Source organism: Epinephelus moara, chromosome 2, assembly GCF_006386435.1.
Source record: "Epinephelus moara isolate mb chromosome 2, YSFRI_EMoa_1.0, whole genome shotgun sequence".
In the NCBI taxonomy this organism is placed as follows: Eukaryota; Metazoa; Chordata; class Actinopteri; order Perciformes; family Serranidae; genus Epinephelus; species Epinephelus moara.
The window spans coordinates 21,782,711-21,804,743 of NC_065507.1; the positions used below are offsets into that span (position 1 = coordinate 21,782,711).

At 41.0% G+C, this 22,033-nt stretch overlaps 1 protein-coding gene across 1 annotated transcript; it reads right to left on the reverse strand.

Annotated features, from left to right (window-relative positions):
• Positions 1-1,284: 1,284 nt before the first annotated feature.
• Positions 1,285-12,856, reverse strand: rab4b (RAB4B, member RAS oncogene family). The gene is made up of 8 exons (XM_050062151.1): positions 12,671-12,856; positions 8,557-8,637; positions 7,084-7,198; positions 6,741-6,803; positions 5,232-5,386; positions 4,985-5,080; positions 3,920-4,096; positions 1,285-3,823 (listed from the first exon to the last, which is right to left on the reverse strand). The coding sequence occupies exons 1-7, from the start codon at positions 12,684-12,686 to the stop codon at positions 3,981-3,983; spliced, it is 642 nt and encodes a 213-aa protein (XP_049918108.1). The 5' UTR covers positions 12,687-12,856; the 3' UTR covers positions 1,285-3,823; positions 3,920-3,980.
• Between the last annotated feature and the right edge of the window lie 9,177 nt (positions 12,857-22,033).

The window sequence follows — 22,033 nt, forward strand, 5'->3', positions numbered from 1 at the left end:
CACATTTTTTTCCCCTTGAAAAAAAATTGTCACAATTTTGAGATCTTCTTAATCTAGAAAAACGATAATTGAGGAGATATATTGTTAATTCATCAAAATAAGTAATTTCCCCCCATAAAAATTGATCATAATTGTGAGATAATCTTGTTAATCCAGAAAAAAACAAGAATTTAAGAGATTCTCATTAATTTAGAAAAATGAGCAGATTTATCCCTGTGAAAACTTTATAATTTTAAAATAACAACCTTAATTTAGAAAACAAGAACTCAGATTATCTTGTTTATTCAGAAAAAAAGAAAAAATAGTAGATTATTTTATTAATTCAGAAAAACAAGCAAGATTTTTTTCCATGAAAACTTTTCTCATAATTTTTAAATAATCTAAATTAATTTAGAAAACAAGAATTAAGATGATCTCGTTGATTCAGAAAAAAGAAAAAATTAGTAGACTCTCTTATTAATTCAGAAAAACAAGCAGAATTTTTTCCATGAAAGCTTTTCCATAATTTTGAGATAATAATCTTGCTAATTCATAGAAAAAAAAAAAGAAAAAAAAAGTTGGTTATTTTGTTAAAAAAAAGAGAGAATTTAGTAGAGTAACTCATTAATTCAGAAAACAAGCATTTTAATCCATTGAAAACTTTCTCAGAAATTTGAGATAATCTTGCTACTTCAGAGAAACAGGACTCAAGAGCCTCAGCAGATTACCTCTAAGTGCACTGATCTTTAAATACCGGAGCTGGAGAATTGTCTATCCAATATTTTAGCACCATCTAGTGGTGAAACATCAGCTCTCCCACAGTAAATTATGCAATTTTGTTATGAGGTCATCTTGACAGCCTATGTAGGATCAATAAATCAGTCAATATATCCACTTCAGCTACATTAAACCACTCTAGCCGTTACTCCATCGACCCGCGAACATAAATCCAGACAATTGGACACGGAGGGCATTTACTCTTCATCTTGCAAGTCCTCTGATATCCTAACCTCACCCTCACTGCCTTTGAGAGGAATGACTCGACTGAAGAATGAAAGATGAGGAAAATGAATCAAGTGCATGGACTCTATTGTTAAATTTCAGGGTCTGTTAAGTCAGCTGTCTATAAACCTGATGTGTCATACATTATTGCTCATGGGAGAGTACAAAACGGTTACCTCTTTTCAGGATCTGATTTACTTTAACTCCCCTCAGGTGACAAAGTGAATCCTTAAACATGAACCTACAGTCACTTAGAGACGACACAGATATCAACATGAACATCAGGAGACAGGTGAGAGGGAGTAACTGAAAAAACAAGCAGTTTACTGGGAATTGCATATTCATTACAATCAATGAGCAACACTCACCCTCAATGGACAATAGACAAATCTTATTTACAGCATAGGTTACTTGAGATGTACAGTAGTATTTTGGGTTGATTATATAACATTAGTTACAAAGAAACAACTGAGTTGGATTGCGTTCATCACATGATTGGTTTCCAGACAGGAAGTGAGAAAATGATGCTTTATCATATGGCTATTTTGATAAGTGCTTATTATGAACTGTACAATAAATACATACAGATGAATGCACGCCGACTCTGGTTCAGCAGCACCCAACCATTTAGATGACTTGATAACTGAATAGAAATGCCAACTTTGCGAGTGTGAGCGATTAGAGTTGCTGCCGACGGCCTCCCACAGCTCAGGAAGTGAACATCCTTTCATCGCTACCTCCACGTCAGCAGCGGGCAACAGACAAAACAAAACCGCAGACAGCAGGAGTTGTCACCGCGCTACAGCAGCCTTGCCTCGTAACGGCAGAAATTTAGACTCTCAGTTGTTATTTAGTAAGAAATGATAAACATCTACAATTAAAATCTTTATTACAGTATAATGTTCAAGTAAAATAAAACAATTCTATAGTTGCAGCATATAAAACAAAACATGAAAATTCAAAAGTAAAAGTGCACTTGCAGAAGGAGACAAACTATCACACAATGCCAATATTTCATGAAAACTAAAATTTCTCTGACCATCTGTCTCTTGATGTCCTATACTATCTCATGTTTGCACGACTCGCCATCTCTTTCCCTTCAGTGTGCTGGCTCACTAGAGCTTAGGACGCATATGGTTTGTCTGGGAGGACATATGCTAACACTTGAGGAGGAGATGTTAGAAATACGTTTTGCAGGCAGTTTGTTTTGATCTCCTCTCAGCTGGGTCAGTGTGACCTGTTCTCAGTGGTTTCAGACAGAAGCAGTGCCGTTGACTCAACAGCAGGGCGGGATGTTTTTAAGCTATTAACTCGTAACCTCATTCTCCTCCGGCAGCAAACCGTGCTGTCGGTGTTGCGTGGAAAGAGGAAACCACGTTCAAGTGGAAATTCCCTGTTTCTCTCTGGGGCAACGCAGGGTCTGCTCTGAGGAGAGAACATCTGGGTCGGCTCGGCAAACTCAGTGACATTTAGTAGCGGAGCGGAGCGGCTTCTCTGCTTCAAAAAGAGAAGTGAAAACTACCTCAAAAGGTTAAAAACAGCATCCTGACTTTAATCAAGGTGCACTTACAGCCTCGCATGCTTAAAGTGACGAGCCTCTGTGAGGGAACTGTGTGGGCAGCATGAAAGTTTCCCCAAACATGGCACTGAGGCAAAACCAACTGTGGTTTCCTGTGACGTCCCTCGCGCAGAATGTGCAGCTTGAATTAAAGGGAGGTCGAAAAAATGGAGAGAGAGCCCAGCAGGAGGAGTCAAAGGCATTGTTAGTTTTACAAAGATTGACGTCCCTTTCTTAACTTTATAACTATGGGTTAAATCTGATGATGTGAATTTACTGACTTTGGGAACTTTGGAGTAAAACAAAGAACTCTTCTTTGTGCTTTAAGTTGACCCACAGGCTCATTTATGTGGATGTACAGTGGAGTGATTGGACCATTCCCTTTGACAGCAGAGACATGGTGACTCGGAATAATATACCATAGATCCACAATATCAAGTATATTACTAAGGCCAACACTCTATGTCATAATAGTGCATCTTAATGCAAACCAAAAAGTCAAATGACTCAACGTCACACACATCTCAGAGCAGGTAAAAGAACTGGGCTCTACATTTTAAATAACCTTAACTACACCGATAAGCTGCTTCCATTCGGATCAGTCTGCAGAAACCTTTACAAATTTACACTGTATCTGCTTTTTAATATATCTACATGAATTCTAAACCAAAATCTGTGCATGTTGACTTCATTTTACTTTTAAGAGGACGCGTTTCGACTGTTTATCACTTAGTCACCATCAATGACAGGCTGAATTTACGAGTACAGTTAACTCAAACAATGGATGATAAAAAGCAAAGTGCCTTTATGAATATTAAAACTCAAAAGCGCTGACCAAACTAAATGTGAAACAGAAGTGGATAGGTTGAACGATGAATATGCGCAAAACAGTTTACCCATAATTTACAAACGATGATGTGCAAACAAAGAAAGCATGTAGGTGTTACTAAAACCAGAATGAAAAGCACAGAGATAAAACAACAGCCCATACACACAACCCGTGACTCGGCTTTGTCTGGTAAGTTATTTAGAAATCTTTCTTTTCTTTTTTTTTTCTTTTTACAGAAGAAGATTCCTCTTCTTTATGATCCCAGCGTGTTCACACTGAGGGGTTTCCCTGCCCAGACACAGGGGCAAAGCTGACCCCCTCAGGTTCGGAGTAGAGAGTCTTACCAGAGGTCAGGGGTCAAGGGTTGCAGTGATCGCCATGACCACTCATCCAGGTGATCCAAGGTGTGTGAGACTGCGGAGAGGAGGGTCCCACACACCAAAAAACACCTGGAGCTGGAGAAGAGATGAGAGGGTGATGACTGACATGCTCTTATAAGAAAAGAGAAAGAGAATTCAGGTGAAGTCTCTTGTTGACGACACCCTACTGACCTGTAGGGGGCGACCCGTCTGTGTGGGCCTGTGGGCTGAGGTGAGGGTGGGGCCCCGACCCCTAGCAATTACACTGCTGCTTATTCTGTGTGGTGGTGCCTCTCGGCTGTCGCAGCTGCCTCAACGAAGCATCTCCATACTGGATACCTGAACCCATCCTCTCAGGGTCCAACTCACCTTTGAAATGAACCATAATGACAAATTCAAGCAATGCAGAAAATATTAGTGTATAGCAGACCTAACGCACATCCACAGGGCTCATGCAGTTAAGGACAGAGATTAGGGCTGGGCGATAGAACAACTAACAACTCCACAGCTCCGCCCCCTTCACTCACCCACAAGCTCTCCAGCAACACTCAGAGAGACACAGAGCTGCTACTCTTCTTAATCTGTCTGTAAATTAGTCTACAGTGCGACATCGGTCTATATGTTGCATGTGCTGCGCTGCTAGTTTGTGTGAGGTGGATCACAATGTGTCGCCGTTCTTCTTGGTAGCTGTAATCAATTTTGTGACTGTTCAAAAAATGCAGCGACAACACAGACGCTAAATCCGCCCTCTGCCTCTCTGTTGATGCTATGTGCATAAATAAGATTAATAGCCTAAATACATAAAAATATTTAAATCTTTTTCCAGCACTAGATTCATTTGAAAGGCCATGGAAAACGACTTTTTAACACCACCCACAAAGAACTTTAATTGTTCTAAACTAAAATGGAATTAGGCCTCTTGATACTTTTATACTCATGTTATACTTTTGTGTCCTGTGCTGCAAACCTTTAAACCTCTGTAGCTCCAGTGCTACGTGCAAAGGCATTAATGTGCAGCCCTGCTTTTTATTTTAAATAATTTTTCATTTACATATTGTGCAGCTGTGAAAATCCCTTTCTTTCCATTTTATTTCGATCACAGTCTTTGACTTGCAACTGAACATGGAGCCCATTTCGTAAAAAATACAGATATATATTGTGTATCGCCAGTCAGCCTGTAAATACCGAGATATGAATTTTTGTCTACGTCGCCCAGCCCAAACAGAGATCATAGGTAATGATAAATGAGCAGTGTACCTGAATCTATCTTGTTGAGGATGGTACGAGCGCACTTCAGGAAACCCTCCTCAACATTCTCCCCTGTCAGAGCACTGGTCTCCAGGAACATCAGCTCTGCAGTGGCAAAAAAAAAAAAATCAAGATGGAGGAAATAAGAGTAGAAAAGTGAGAAGGAGAAACAGATGAAAGAATGGTGTGGCACAAATAATGAAACGCAAGCAGGAGACAGAGACTTGTATAATAATGGAGATGTGACATCAGTTACCATTCTCCTGAGCAAAGCGCGACGCTTCCAAGAAGGTCACCTCTCTGTCTGCATCCAGGTCTTTCTTGTTGCCACACAGGATAATAACAATGTTGGGGCTCGCCAGAGTCCGTGCATCTGTCAGCCAGTTAGTTAGAGCGTTGTATGTCTCCCGACTGTAAGATAGGGCAGCACAGGTGGACACATAGTGCAGTACAATTTATTGCTGGTCGTAAAGGATCCGCCTGTAACATGTTAAGCTCACATGACTCCTAGTTAGTGTGTCAGAGCATGCCTTCCGAAACTAGTCTGTTTTACTACTCAGCTCACTGGGTGCATTGTGACTTAGAGCAGTCTGTTGGGCCCTGAAGACAGTCGCAGAACTTTCATGGAGGCAACCAGATAGCTGAGTTGTTAAGGCGCGTGTCACATGGGTGCAAATGCTTCACGGAGTCCTCGGTCCTATCATTCCCCAACTCTCCTGTCTCTCTTCACTATCAAATAAAGTCATATAATGCCGGGGAACTAACCCCAGAACTTTCATGAAAACTTCTTTGGGTTGAGGCCACTGGTCACCATGGAGACAGGACCCTGGTGTTCATAGTAACACGAGGCCAGTGAGGTTAGCAGAAGGGCGTGGGTCGGCAGAGTGATGTTTAACAGCTGTTTTCACACGCAGCCAAAGAATGACATCACTCCTCATCTACACGCAGCCACAATCTGATTCACGCCATCTCTCTTGGTTTCAGCTGCCTTCCTGCCCATCTTCCTGCTAACCTTCTCACCTGTGAAAAGTGATAAATGTCTCCATCTCTTCCTCATCTCTCCCCTCCTCACTTCACTCTGCTTTTCCGTCCCCCCACTCTCCCTGTTTTCCCCCCTCAGATGACACGTTCTGTGATGGACTTCAGGCGTTCCTGCCTGCTGCTGCCTGCCAGAGGATGCCTCTATATTAGAGCTGCTGCCACTCTGCACTCCATCTCTCCCTCCACAAAAGCCCCATACATTCTCACAAACACAAACTGTATTACATTCCTGTCTTATTTCATTACTGCGCTCGCTCCGTCTTGATTTCACAACCCCCTCTATCGCTACACAAAGCTTATGAAATACAGTCCTGTGAGTGTATTCCAGTATTCATGTTACACTGTATGGGTCCCAGTACACAGTCATTAAATTGCACAATTTCTGGAGGTGCTATAGACGCATAATAGTTTTTTGTGACACCTCACAGACTGAAAACTTCAATACAGGTGCTAGTAAAAAATAAAGTGAAATACTATACACATTCATGGGTCAGTAACTTTGAATTTCAAGTCCAGCCAGATCTGACTTTAACCCTTAAAGATATCATCGTTGTGAATGTCTAACTATGATGTGTTTTTTAATGATTATTTCATCATTTAATGAGGAAAAAATGCCCCACAATATGGGAAACATCATTTGTAAGTATTAATTGTGTTACACAAATTTGCAGTATAATTAATTTGTGGAAAGGTAGAAGGACAGGAAGTGTAGTGATTGTTTTACCTGGTAATATCATACACAAGGAGCGCTCCAGCTGCCCCTCTGTAGTAGCTGCGTGTCACAGAACTGTGAAGAGAATGCAGAAATCTTGATCAAGATATCATACCTTAATATCAGCCTGTGAAGATGACTGAGAAACCGTCTTTTGCTTTTAACTATTATCATCAGTCAGGCACTAAATGACTTGGATGGAGCTGCTCAGAGGTTTGAGACTGGCATCTCCACATTCCTTTTGAAGCTGGATGTTGCCCAAAGACAGCACGTGTTACTCACTCGGTAATTCATGTTAACCTTGTATTTCTAAAAAGTCTGCCAAACACTTAGCGGCAAATATTTAGGCGGTTACCGGAATCGCTCCTGCCCAGCGGTGTCCCAGATCTGCAGTTTGACTGTCTTCCCGCCAACATTGACCACTCTGGAGCCAAACTCCACGCCGATGGTGTGGTTGGAGTCCTGTTTGACTGTGACAGGAACGCAGAGAGAACACAGTGAGGTGAGCAAGTTGTAATGTAGCCATTATGTTTTTTTTTCCAGCAATATTGTGCTCTGTTTAAATGGAAGCCATTTCAACTCTGCTCCCAGAATCGTACCTCTAATCTATAATATGTTGGCGTGTTAAACCGTTATCTTCAAACAGCTCACATCCACAGTGGAGACTAGAGGGAGTCTGGATGAGATTAACTCTGTCAACCTGCCCTCCCTTTCTCTCTTCAGTAACAGCTCAGGGACCCACCATGTCTTTAATCAAATTAATACAAGCATGTGTGTGAGTGAAACAAGTTTTAATTACAAGACATGCTTTCAACGCAGCTTTCACTCATTACCATCTTTACAGTCCTGAAGTTCAGTGAATAGTTAAAACCCTTTGTTATAACTGATACACTGAATAACAGGTTTATTGTGGACACTGCACACATGCAGTCCAATACCCTGCAATAAATACTGACTCTGTGAAGCTTATGATGTTCAGTTATGTTGACACTGTCAGAGAGTTTAATGTGAAGGAATGACTCCTTACACCCAGAAATGAGTTGCATTTCTGCACTCCTGATTCCCTTGTCTTGAAGTTACTGGATTTTATGAATGGGTTTTTGGTGAGATGCCCAAAATAAGGTCTGTGGTTAAGCTTAAGCAACTTTCATGTTTTGTTCTATGACATAAAGTATGTCAGTAAAATAACGTTTTATTGAATTTTTAAGCCTTTACATGTCTTAAAAAAGGTGGTTGCAAACAAGTGGCTAAGCGAGACTACAGAAAGTCATCACACCAAACGTGGCTTACAGCCTCGTTGTGGTGGCGACACTGAAGTCATACAACTGCTGTGTAGTTTGTTTATAGCTTAACATAAGCTTTTATCTCTGATCACTACATTTACACTTCAAGATTAATAAAAATGTTTGTTTGTGGAGATTATCTTGCAATAAAACTCATTTTTTTAACCGAGACAAATTTAGGAATGTACTGTCTTTTATGGTCCCTAAGCCAGAGACTGGTGTCATCATATGCTACACTTTGCTGGCTCAATAATTACCTACCGTGACTTTAAGGAATCTGGATTTACGCTGTCATTTTGGTTTGATTGCACATGGAGGTCAATTAATAACTTTCTAAGGAGGAAACTCATTGAAAATTTCCACAGAGTGTAATGTCACAGCAAAGAGAGAGAGGGGGTTTATCTGGTGTGTGTGACATGAAACAACTCATTAAATCAACAACACTAATTGTGACCATGTCAGTTTTTGTGTGTCCGTGTAATAGCCCAATTATATTTTCACTCACATCTGATGTGACTAATAGGCTTTAATGAGGGAAGACTTACACTTGTTCTCAATGAACTGGTGGAGGAGGCAGGATTTCCCCGTCCCAGCGCTGCCAATCACCAGGAACTTAAACAGGAAGTCTGCAAGCAGAGGAGAGGAGGTAGAAATCAATGCACCACCGGCATCAGGGGAGAATCTGAACCTGCTGCTCTTTGCACTTCCATCCTCAGAGACAATCCTTAGATTTCCTCTTAATCCCGCTGAGCTCCTACTTGCACACTATCCAAACAACCTGAAATTAGCCTACTAATGACAAAGCCTCACGTTATCAGCATAACCTGCTATTTATGACTCCGATTGAATATTCTTGTTTGTGTGAGGTGGAAAATAACTGTGTCTGAAGCCTTGAAAAAGCACCAGCACTTAATAACACATGAGCAAAGCCAAAGCTTTAGAGTTATTGAACATGGCTTAGGTTAACTGACTTGTGCAGGGATTGAATGACTGCAGCCAGCTGGCTGTACAGATGTTGTTGTTGTTGTGGAGAGTGGGCCCTTGCCCTGGAGAGTACAACCCAGCCTACGCATATGATCCAGAGCCCAAATGACTCGGGCCCCTGACATGCAAGGCCATTCACTTAAAGTACAGACAGCCTTTGTGCTGTGACCAAAGATAGTACGGGGGCATTTACATACGTAGGCTGTGCTTCACTTACAACTAGATATGAAACAAAGTGGTGAAATCAAAAGTGTGTGTTTCTGTGGGATCATAACTGAGCCTGTGTTTGTGAGTAATGCATAAAAAAATAGTTTAAGAATGACAGTAAATCTGAGAGTGATGGTACATCCCTCAGATTGTGTGAGCAAATGATTGCAAATGACACATTTCCTCCTGAGAGCCTGCTTCAGTTGGAATTTGAAGACAGTGTGCAATTTCGGTTTAAGCTTAAGCGCTGGCTCTGACGGTAAGAAGTGCTGCCCTGGCAAATGATTAGTGACTCCTGTTGAGATTACCAGCAAGGTGAACATAGTGTGATATTCAGCTCCACCCAATCCCAATGAAAACAGTGGTTTAGAGAAAACAGAGGAGGATATGAGATTGATCTTTAGTTCCTGTGTGACATTTAAACTTGTTATACTAGTGCTCTTTGAGCCACCTTCATCGGCCGACACACACCGCTGCCAGCCGAGTTTGTGGTGCACCTTTGTTTGTTGAAGCGGGTGTTTTCTCAAGCGACACAAGCTGGAGGTCAAATTCACGTTAACAGAACTGCTTAAGCAATGTAAAGGAACCTACAAGCACTTACAGTTTCCTTCTGCAGCAGCAGTCAGCGTTACAACCGCACGTTGTCAACGGTCGTGACAGCAGAATTGACAGAATCAAAAGCTAACAGCTCGGTTTTAAAAGCTTGCCTCAGCTTTTCAGTGTCTTCCCAGACATCACATATTCCCATGCGAGATCTGCATACAACAATCAAGCTGTCAATATGTCAAAGCAATTGGGAGAGAAGAATGCAGCACTGCCCTCTCAACAGCAGCCTTTCAGGCTATTGTATTCTTTACACATCAATATTAAATAACCCCGGAGGGAACGGACAAACATTGTTATCTGCATTCACTTACACTGTCACAACACTTAACATACTCAGGCCCAGATCAACATCAGGTTTGTGTCTGATGCACCTGAAGTTATATCAGGTATTTAACTTACTGTAAGCACTTCACAAGCAAAAAGGTAAATATGGCAACTGGAGAGATTAGATATAAACATGATACATGGAGTCAGGTGTATCAAAGTCCAAAATCTTACACGAGTGTCTGAGATATCTATCTATCTATCTATCTATCTATCTATCTATCTCTATTCATTAGGGTTGCAACCGTATGAGACTTTCACAGTACAATATAGGGCTGCAACTAACGATTATTTTCATTGTGGACTAATCCGTCGATTATTTCTTCGATTAGTTGACTAATCATTTTATCAAAAAATGTGTTAAAATGTTGAAAAATGTTGGTCTGTCTCTCCCAAACCCCAAAATTATGTCATCTAATGTCTTCTGTCATACTCACACCAAAGAGTTTTATTTCACCCTCATGGGAGAGTGTGTAAAGCTGCCAATATTTGAACGTAAGAAGCTGCAATAAGTGTATTTTATAGTACTTTTCTATGAAAAATGACTCAAACCGATTAGTCGACTACTAAAATAGTCACTGATTATTTTAATAGTCGATTAGTCATTGATTAGTCGACTAATCGTTGCAGCCCTAGTACAATAACTATCTCAGAAAATAGCGCAGTTTCATGGTATCACTGTATTACAAAATGATTTGTTATGTTGTTATTGATTATTATTATCATCAGTGAGAATGACCCTTAAAGAAATGAAAACAGAAGAGTTATCTGTGGCTGAACAAACATTTTATTACTATAATTCAACCTTGAAACCATTTTTAAAAATGGAAGTATGAGTAAAAGGTCTTTCTTTTATGAGATATAGTTGAGATCCTCCTTCAAGTTGCATTTTTTTCCCTCAATATCGGAGATAAGCAAATGGACATGGTATGATAATCCTCAATTTTCATGTCACCTTATACCTTAAAAACATCATATTGCTGCAACCCAAATACAGGATGGACATGATCCACTGTTTATTTCAAAACTGACTAAGCCATTAATCAAAAAGATTATTGATAGATTATCCAATAATGCAATTACATGAAATAGGCTAATCAAAATAAATTATTTCTGATACAATTAGTTGCAGCTCCAGTAACTACTCACTTATTGCCTACATGGAGCAATATGGGCTATGGAAATAGGTTAGCTCAGTTGTCCATTAACAATAACACCAGACAAAGTGTCCAGTATATGTTGTTTTTAAAGGAAGGATCCGTCAAATTCAGAATCACTCTGAAAAATTGTATTCAAAAATAAAAGTGCAAGATAATATTTTCTATTTCTACATCCTGTAAATACAAAATAAACTAATCAAAGAGTGCCATGCGGAGCAAAGTCCAAATGAATTAAAAAATATAATAATAAATTCCCACGTGGCCCATTTAACCTGGTCATGTACTTATTGTATTCATATTGCCTTTTGCCAGTTCCACTACTGGTCCTCCACGAGAGCAGACAGCACCGGAGACTGAGATAGAAATCAATAAAAGGCTATTAAAGCTACCATTAGCACTGGCACTTTTACCTAAATACTGCCCACTGGGATAAAGTTTCATACAAGGAATGAGGGAGACATGGTACAAGTAGAAACACAGATAGAGAGTGTGTGTGTGTGTGTGTGTGTGTGTGTGTGAGAGAGAGAGTGCAACAGGAGAGGATGATGGTGTGCCATTTCAAAACACTATCAGGCCTACTGTGCTGCTGATACTATCTGGGAGTCATGTTGAGTTAATGTGTGCAGGATAGTTGTAACTGTCTGACAGTAGTGCTGGTGCTCTGTGTGATGTCAGTGCTTTCAGACAGGTGCAACCATGTCTTCTGCCAGCATTAATGTGAAGTGTAGATGGTGTGAGGTGTTGACAGAAGCAAAGTTACTCAGATTCAGGATGTGATCAGATGTGGTAGAGCCCAGTGACACACTTAACCACTGCTGCTCTACAGGTAACTGGGTGATTAGACGGAGTTATCTGACTTCCTCATACAGGCCTTGTCGCTAATGGCTACCTGATAAGTAAAAGCACACAGCACCTTAATGACTGCAACTTGCTTGCAGCTTGCAAGGTCACCCAATCTGCTTGTATTTCAATAAGCTCGGGTTACCCCAGCGGCTGTAAACACTCTCTTCGTGTATCGACATGCTACGGAAGCTTTGTGTCTGAAGTTTGTCCAACTTCTACCTGGAAATGTATCACCATCTGTTTGCTCAGGTTACTGACCGTTTAAGGAAGCAATACACTCCGCCATCATAAGACAGAGGTGTCAGTTAATACACACGACGCATATAAAGTAGACAAGTTTCTCTGAACGAAATGTGAGCAACACACGTTGGTTATTACAACCAAAACCCACAGACATGATGAGGTGGCAGCCTACAGCTAACCTAAGCTAACCATGTAGCTAGCTAACTAGCCAGTCTGTCTCATCACACCAACCGAACAGTGTCTAACAGCTAGCAAGCGTGAAATTACAGCCTGCCGCCCCGCACAAACGTACCGTATGTCTCAGACATGTTGACCCTCGCCGTGTGAAGGACTCAACCGGGTCTGTTTCTGACTGTTCTCGTGGTGATGTGACAGCTGTGTGCTCGCTGGGTTCACACCTCTTCAGGGTGTTTATCTACGATGAGAGGATGATTCCTTCCTAGCCTCTTTGCTCCGACCACAACCAAACACCGCAGCTGCGTGTGACGTCAGTCGTCGTCGAGTGTTGCCTTCTCGTATTGTTGGCTGTGTAGGAATTTTGAACACAAAACGCAAATCGGTCAAATATGAGGTGTGTTTTCGTGAAATAACAAACATTTATTGAGCTGTGGTTTGTACATGACTCACAGTTTGACCACGTGTCGGGAATTTGGTCAATATCCATGTAGCTTAAAAAGAAAATTAAATCAGATTGGCAAAATTATCACTAAATTCGCACTTGTTTTATGTAGTTTGTGAAAAGTTGGTTCCTGTTTATTACAAACTAAATGAAAAGATACCAAAAATATTTCACTGACCAGCTGCCATTTTGTTTTGCTGTTAATTTCACTTAAATTCCTAACAAGTCGTTGTTAATACCATAATTCTAGAAAGACAGCGCTCACCTAGAGACCCTGAAGGCACCATTAAATGAAACTCTCACAACCTTTGCCTGATTACCGGCATTTCTCACTGTCAATCAAAGCAGTCTTCATTTAGACCTTATCCAGAATGAATTGATTCAGTTATTTCTATTGTAGCTAATCTAAAATGAAACATTATTAATATTGTATTTACTGTATTTACTTCTATATGTTTGTGGGTGCAACAGCATGCCACAAGGTGGCAGGCAAAGATAAAGGGACCTGAGACCTGATTTTTCCAGAGACAGCAATGTGTAATCTGAAGCCTCAACAAGACATGACATAACATAACATTTTTGCTTTATTTTATATGAATATGATTATGATTATTATGGGCTTACAAAGAGTTTGACTTGGTGATGATTTGCTGCACAGCATTTAAACAAGGTGCAAAAATATGAAGACATAATACAAAAGAAAATGAAGGAAATTTACAATACTATATGAGAAAATATGTTGAAGCTCAGTGTAAAGCAGGTAAAGGAATATGTGTGAGAGGGGTGATAGTAATGATGGTTGGTTGTATATGTAAATGTAAAACATAATGTGAATTATTAGTATTTATTTTTTGCATTTTTTCTCTTTAAAATTATATTATGTTGCACTGTTGTTCTTCAGACATCTGCTATGGAAATTGATAGCCTACATGTTGGCTATTCTGCACTAACCCCCATATCTAGGCCAACCCCCCCAAAAGCAATCAGTGTAAAACATGCAGTGTCAAAATCTGCGGTGCAGGGAGTTTTCTGAATAAATGTGATGTCTCTGGCAACAGATGATGACTTTCCCCTGGAAATAATTGCTCAAAGCAATGTCTTGTGAGGTTTTAGAGGAATGAGGAATGTCTGTTGTCTTGTTCTTTGCTTATTCATTCATCACCTTTCCATACCTGCATACACGTACACAAGCAGTCACTCAGAGCCCAGGGCGTGGAGTGCAGGGCCGCCCAAGGGCAACAGGTGATAAATTACAGAGCCCTCCACTCTGCTACTATCTCTCCCAGTTCCTCCCTGCCTTTGTTCTGCTTTGGCAGATCCCATCATCTTCCCCAGCCTTGTTAAAAGCTCTTTTCACTGAGATTAAAGACAGAAGGAAACACAAGGCTCAGCGTCGTGTGGGGGCACGGATGTTTTCCTAAGGTGGGCTACAAGAAAGGCTGGCGTCAAAGGTGTGCAGCGGGCGGAAAGAGAAGAGGAAGGTTTTTGATTCCATTAGGTGCTCTGCTTACCTTTGTGGGTGACAGTGCTCATTGTGTCTCTCTTGTCGTCTTCCTTGTGCTCTTGCAGGTGTCATCATCAGAGGTGATATTTGTTTGAACTGCAGGGCAAACAAGGTGCTTGTGCATGTGTCTGATTGTGGGACTGCAGAGGGGCCTGCTGGATTCATCTGCTGTTAGAAAGACACATAAAGAAGAAAATAGCTATAAAGGGTGGGTGGTGGGGGGAGACCTTTCATGTCCTGTCCAGGCAGTTTCAATCCAAGATCAAAACAAATGTGTTCCTGATGAGCGCACTGGGGAAGCCCCACATAAACCCAACAACATTTACAATGTTTACAACCAACAATGAGTCATTTTCCCAAGGATAATCTGAGTGAATCACTTCTTGAGACAGGTGGGCTCTGCGGTCGGCTGGCATCGATGTAAATATAAAGGTGTCTGTCATATCATGAGTCACAGGCTATACAGTAAAGCAGAGGGATGCCTGCTGTTTTATATACAGACACAAAGGCATTCTATGAAGTAAAGGCTATTAAGACACATGGTGGTATAAACATAGCCAAGAGGCTTGAATGCATTAATGAGCTGAAGCAGGTTTTTACTGTACCTGTAGAGGCGCTGTGACTGCAGCAAATCCCAGATCTAAAACCCAACTGTCAAAAACTGAATGAGACTCTCAGACAAATGGTTATGTGTGTTGGAGTGCAGAACGAACAGTACAGCTCTGATTCAGACTGAGGGGGTGTATTCATCCACATACCTACTCTGCACAGTAGTGCTTGTGCAACTGTTTGTTTGCACGCTAGGGTTCAAGCTTCAGTTTCTATCCCACCTCACTGTACTTTACTCTGCACTAGGTCGGTGAAATCCCTTGTAGGTTGCCACACATCAGAGCAGAAACCCCAGGCTATTTGAATTAGTGTAAGTAAAGGGAATGGGAGCCTCATGCTAACAAAGGAGGACTGCAGCCTTTGAAATGAATGGGAGGAGTAAGAAAGCATCTCTTAAAGTCACACTGAGGGTTACACTATAAAGAGAAAGCTCTTCCATATCAACTTCCTCTTAGCTATTCATAGTTCATGTCTCTTTCATCTTTCCATTATCAAGACAGATGTAATGTTGTCAGCTATAAATAGACCACAGCACACTATACTGCACATTATCTATGAAAATAAGAGCTTAATGGGATGCTATCTTCTCTTATCTCTGTCTTATCTTCTTGTACTGACAGCATCGTTTCATTGTGTTATCTTTTTTTCATCCATCAGCTATAACCACTTGTCCTTGATGGTTTCAGGGGGCTCTAGCTGATCACAGCTGACATTTCATTACCTCCGCCAAGGAGGTTATGTTTTCGCCGGCGTTGGTCTGTTTGTTTGTCTGCAAAATAACTCAAAAAGTTCTGAATGGATTTTGAGAATTTTCAGGAAAGGTTGATAATGGAACAAGGAACAGATGATAAAATTTTGGTGGTGATCGGTTGAAGCGAAGTGGATAAAATAATAAAATGGCGGGAAATCTGAGCTGCTTGGCGGAGGTCTGCACTCTCCGAGTGCTTTTCTAGTTTGTTACTTTATGAAAGGGTTAGTTTGTTCTTTTTAAATGGGGCAGTATGAGGTACTTAACTATAGTCAGTGTATTACCTACAGTAGATGATGATCAGCATGCTCCCAGTTTGGAGAAGCAGACAGGAGTACCATCACTGACGCTGTAATGTACAGCTGTGGATGGGGGTGTTCAGCATAACATAGTTTAGTCACCTAGAAGACAGCCTACCTAAAAAAAAAAAATCCATGTCAGTCAAAGTGGATGCTGTATGAAGTATATTTTCAGCACTGTCAGATAGTCCTTTCCTTTTGCACAGCTGTTTTCACTTCTCTGTTTGACCAACCTGGAAAAGCACAAGCACAGACAATCTTTAAAGTCTTTAGAAAAGTGAAGTTTCGTTTCAGTCTGACTCTGATAGCACAACAGCTGACCTTTGAAATACAGTTTGTGAGAGAATACTGAGGTGTTATGGTTAAGACAATGTAGCACCAAAGGAAAGGGCTGTCTGACGGTAAGGTAAAGGAGAGAAAATATCCTCAATATAGCGTCCACTCGGACTGATATTAATTTTTCAGTTTGTTTTCTAAGTGACTAAAATACATTTTCCTGCTGTCCTCATCCACAGCAATACATTGCCTAGCCTCTGTGGTGTTACTCTGGCTATGGATAAATACCTCAATACAGCCTAACTTCAAAAAATCCAAACTATCCCTGAACATATTTTTTCTCAGATTAACTCATCTATATTTTTCTGTAGAGATTAAACATCTCTGTGTTCTGAAACTTATTCACAGAAGAGTTAAGATATGAAAAAAGACATACTGTGTATTTTGTTCATGAGTTTGATCTTGGCTTGGTGCAAAGTACTAGTTCACTGAAGTCAGCCTTTTCCCCCATAATAAGTCACTTAAATATGCTAAAAGGCAACTTCCTTTAAGGCCATAGTAGACAGGGTTCTGTAGAGAGATGACCTAAAATAGAACTAGGACAGCACACTACCCAGAGGCCCACAGACCTATTGGTTTTCACTAAGCAGACAAGGTCATTCATAACTACAGGAGTATTTTTACTATGTGATTAATGTTACTTAGAATCTGTCAGGTGCACACAAGGAAACACAAATTCGCATCTTTCAGATTTAGCAGTAAAAACGACTCCAGACTCAACTGATCCACTCATTGTAAGTTCACTCTGTAGGTGGCCAGGAAGAGGTACTGAAGTGAGACCAAGTTACAAAGGAACATAAGAATGTCAGTGATGTTCAAGGATCCAAGCAAAACCAAAACAGCACCACCCGAGGCACCTCATAACAACCACAGCTCTAGATGCCGAGGTGATGCTAAAGGGTTAATATTAAACGGAGCAAAACCTACAATCTAGATCACGCAGGCCAGTTGCATTGTTACATTTACACACGGCATACACTGCCTGTTGCAACATATATTCAACACACCCTCTGCAGTGAGGCGACCTTTTTAAGATGTCACAGTCCTGCCCAACAATGAGTAGCAGCTAAAGGTACAGATTTTCTGTCTGTGTTGTTGGCAGCTTGTGTCTTTGACTCTTCCCATAGAGTTTACTCACTGCAGAAACGTTCAACAAGCTTTTGTTACTTGGGCTGACACGAAGACCATGAGTAGATCTCTTGTTTGAGTGCTTGGCAGTATCACTAATTATTGTTACTCCAAATCTCCTCTGAGCTTGTTGTATTCTTCGGGGAAGTGACGGGGTCAGAGCCCAGACGGTAAATATCAACTTGATACTCGGATTGTAAATCCATTCCACATGAGTTGGCTGACTGAACTGAGGATTTACGACCCCTTGTTAGTCACAGTCACATTGACTTTATCCATACTGAGTTTGCTTTACCAGCAAAATGACAGTTAGACATTTGAGCATAATTGCATTTTTGAAATACACTTGCCAGGTCATTAGGTTCACCTAACTAAAACTGATGCAGCCTAATATATCAGTTCTGCAACTCATCTTAACATAATAAAGGCTATAAAATTCAAAGAGGTGTTGATTTAACATCATTTTTGAGGCTTAAATTTGAGCTGCTGTTCATCTGTATTTCTAATATTTTGTCCCTCCTATTTATATTCTAACTGTGTGCATGTTTATTAAGCTCTTCAGCAGATTCAGTTCTCAGTGAGAAAGAGGTCATTTAAGTTGAAGAAGTGGTCATGGATCAGAGGTTACAAGCATGGACTGGAGCGGCTGTGTTAGTGGAAAGAATCCCGCTGACCTCTCCAGTGGCAGATTGCTATCTTATCCCCGGCAGCCCCCTCCATACGTCTTCTACTGTCAGTGTTCAAACTCGCCTCTCTTCACCTCCACGCCACCAATTGTGCTCCCCTTCCGTTTTTCACACTGCCACACCACAGCCTGGAGGAGAAAGGGAGGGCGGCCAAATGTTGTTTGTGGTCAGCTGTTTGGAGCTGGCAAGGAGGTTTTGTGTTGTTTGTTTGTGCTCTGCGACCATTTTGTTTCTTACTTGGAAGTAAAATGTGCCAAAGAAACATATTCAGACTAAATTACACGAAAACAATAGTTCTTTTTCATGAGTGACATTTTAAGCACAGAAGTAAATTACAAAATTAATGATGGCTAAATTCCATTTAGCTTCTGTGGTAATATGTCCTCTCTCTATACCTTTTATTGATGCATTTCACTCCTGCTAAAACTCATAAACTTTCAAAATAAGGCATGAAAGTTCAAATCCTTAATTGGGGTTAGAGAATTATTTGCTAAACGAAGGGAATGCAGCAATTACTCAGCATGCTACTGCTATTTTCTTATTGTTCAAAACATGCATTCACCTCAGAAGCTCCCATCAAATTGTTAGTTTCACACGTTGCATCAGTCAGTTGCGTAAAAGCTTGGAATCATCATCCAAAGGTTGTTGCTGAAATCGTAAAGGGGGAAAAACATTACCACATAATATTTTAATCAGCAACATGCCCTGATGTGTCCCTGTCTTCTTCTTGACTCCATTAAAATAATCAATCACACTCTCTCGCCTCGTGTTATGACACATATTGACATATGGAAGGTCTTATCATCTGCTCTCACTGGATGAAACATGTTAAAGAATCTTTGCATGATGTCATTCGCAATGTGTGGAATTCATACAGATCTGCTGTGAAGATCATCTTGCAGGTTCCCGGGGGGATAAAACGTGAAAGCGTATCCAGTGGCGCCACATCTCGGCTTCTCTGTAGCTGACTGTCAGTGCTTGTTCTCTTTTCAGTTCCAGCGCTGCAGATAACAAGAACTCATATTTCTTCATTTAGGGGTATTCTGCAAATGTGACTGTCAGATCATCTTTCAACACACGCTTAAGTGGAAAGACCCCTTCAGAAAACATCAAGGAACATGCCAGAGTGCACGTACACAAAGGCCGATGCTTGCTGGGAAGAAAAGGCTCTTTCCTTTACATTGTATCTGTGTGTGTGTGTGTGTGTGTGTGTGTGTGTGTAGAGGAGGGAGGAAATCCCTGCTGCCCACAATGCACCATTACCAACTATCTCTCACTCCTGAATATATATATATAGTATCTAAGTGGAACAAAAACAAACAGCCTAATTATTGGTTACTCACTATTTGTTTTTGATGTTATCTTTTCCTTCCCTGAATTGCTTTCTTTGCCACCATCTCAGAGGTTATCTCTCACGTTCTCATATACCTCCCCCCAGGCACAAACATATGCCCAGCACTTCCCTATCTCCCTCCTTTGTCTGGCACCTGTCAGAAAGCCTGAGAATGTATCCTCTCCTTACAGATATAATCCCATAATCATTTCATTCTCTCATTTTGTTATGTAAAGACAACTTGCAACGCTGGTTAGCTATAATTTGTATGAAATAAATACAAATGATACACAAGTCTCTGCTTGAAGGTATAATTATGTAGAGAATTCTTTTATAGTTACAGAGCTGTTGTTAAAACAGACCCCAAACTGAACTTGACAGAAATATAATAAAACCCAGGATAAGAGGCAGAATCCAGGTCAGTGGAACTTAATGAAATCCAAAAGAGTGTAATGCGAACAGGACTCCTCTTCCAAGTTAAGGCGTTCACTTGTGTGCTCTGACAAGTTCATGCTTGCCCTTGGCCGGCCCTGCAGCCAAGTGTCAGTGAGAGAAAACAGTCGCCCCCTAAGGATGATGTCAGGGGCCGTGATGGATGACATCACTGACCACAACACCCATATATTCGCAAATCAAAGAGATGTCTGTGCGCATCCTCTCCGTGACTGAGTAATTTTACCAGAATTACTCACTTCAGAGGTATTCTTGATTCAGTTTCTGGCTCTCTTTCCATTGTAATTCAAGACCACTGCAAAGATATACAGCTATGTGGTTTTGTCACGGTGCAAAATAATTAAATCAAACACTCAACTAAACATGAAAAGTAAGGTTTAGTCAATTTGTAATGAAATTAGTGCTGAAATGATAATAGATTAGCTTATTAATGAGCAAGAACACCAATTAAATGCTGGTTCCAGCTATTTAAAGGTGAGGATTTGTTGCCTTTAAGTGGAATATTTTGGGGTTTGGGGCTGTTGTTCAGACAAACATGCAACTTGAGGACATCACCTTGATGCTATTTTACACTATTTCGAATAAACTTTACAGACTACACAATGAATAGAAAGCAACAACACTGAATGATTAACATTATTTCCAGCCGTAGATGTAACACACACTTCTGTGAACTTAAAAGAGGTGCTGACAGCAGCCCAAACTTGCTAATGTGTCCTAATTCCACCTCACAGAATCCCCTTTCTATTTGTAACGAGAGAGAGGGTCAATGACCTCAGTTAGGCAGGTTAATCTATATGGCTAATGGGGACACCCAAAGGCCCAGGTGTGCAGCACCTGTGCTTTGCTCGCACCGCTCATGTGCAGGTGACTGTGGCTCACCCTCATCCCCTCCCCGCTACTCCGCTTCCCCCGCTGCCCTCCCTTAAGCTCCTCTAATTGTGTTCTCATCCCACATCCCCTCGAAAAGCTCCAAACACAAACTCAGCCCCGCCTCACGCTGCAGCTCTCTTTATTCTGCTCTTTTCTTTTCTTCTGTGTGTCACTGTGTAATTTTACAGAACAGTAGACTGTTTAGTGTTGCCTGTTTATACGTACAGCAGATACAGAGACATTCAATTCAACATAGACATTCAGTTTGAGTTGTGTTTTTTTTTTGTCCCCCTGGTGAATGTCTTTTAAGTTTGTTTATTGGTCTCCCCTAAATCCTGAGGGTGACCTCTGACTCGTTAGTGGCTAAAGCTAGTTGCTAATGAAGCCCTTTCTAAACAGAGATTCGTTAATACTGCCTTAAAGGAGATCCACAATTATGCCGGCCTTGCTTTTTTAAACAAAGCCAAACAACACTTGCATAATGATACCCCAGTGTGTCATTTAAGTTAGCATGTTGATGCTGCGGAAGCAAAAGAGGTGTAATGTAACACCGGTGTTACACATCAGACGTAATGTTTGTCCCATCCTGCTGGCTCCCCCATTTTACAGAGACTTTGGTGCCAGCTTTCAGACAGAACAACAACACTCCCACAGTCTGTGCTTGTGTGTTTTATACAGAATGGCAAAGCGGAATATCAGCTCAACATTCCCGCCTTGAACAGTCTGTAAAGCCCCTTTCCCACTGGACAAAACACTTACTAACCCCCACGAACAGCTGGCTTTTGTATCTAATGAGAAAGGCAACAATCGGCATTCACTCCCAGGACAAATGACTCTGCAGTAGTCATGGGTATTTATCGGCTCCAGTTCCAATTAGCAGCGATGGAGAAGGAAAACCTGGGTAGACGTGCTAACAGTCGCCCCTTTGCCAGTGCAATACAATGATGGGCCACCAGAAAATACTGTTCATCTCCATGCTAGTACAATGTTCAAAATTTAATCAGTGGCAAGTTTGAAAGAGAGACTGAATGAATCGCGACAGAGAAATAAAAAAGAAGTAACCTCTG

Coding starts and splice junctions, on each gene's coding strand:
- rab4b (XM_050062151.1), bottom strand. Junction 7,199..8,556: donor CCAGTTCATTGAGAACAAGT/GTAAGTCTTCCC, acceptor TTCCTGTCACAG/TCAAACAGGACTCCAACCAC. Junction 6,804..7,083: donor GCTGGGCAGGAGCGATTCCG/GTAACCGCCTAA, acceptor TTCTCTTCACAG/TTCTGTGACACGCAGCTACT.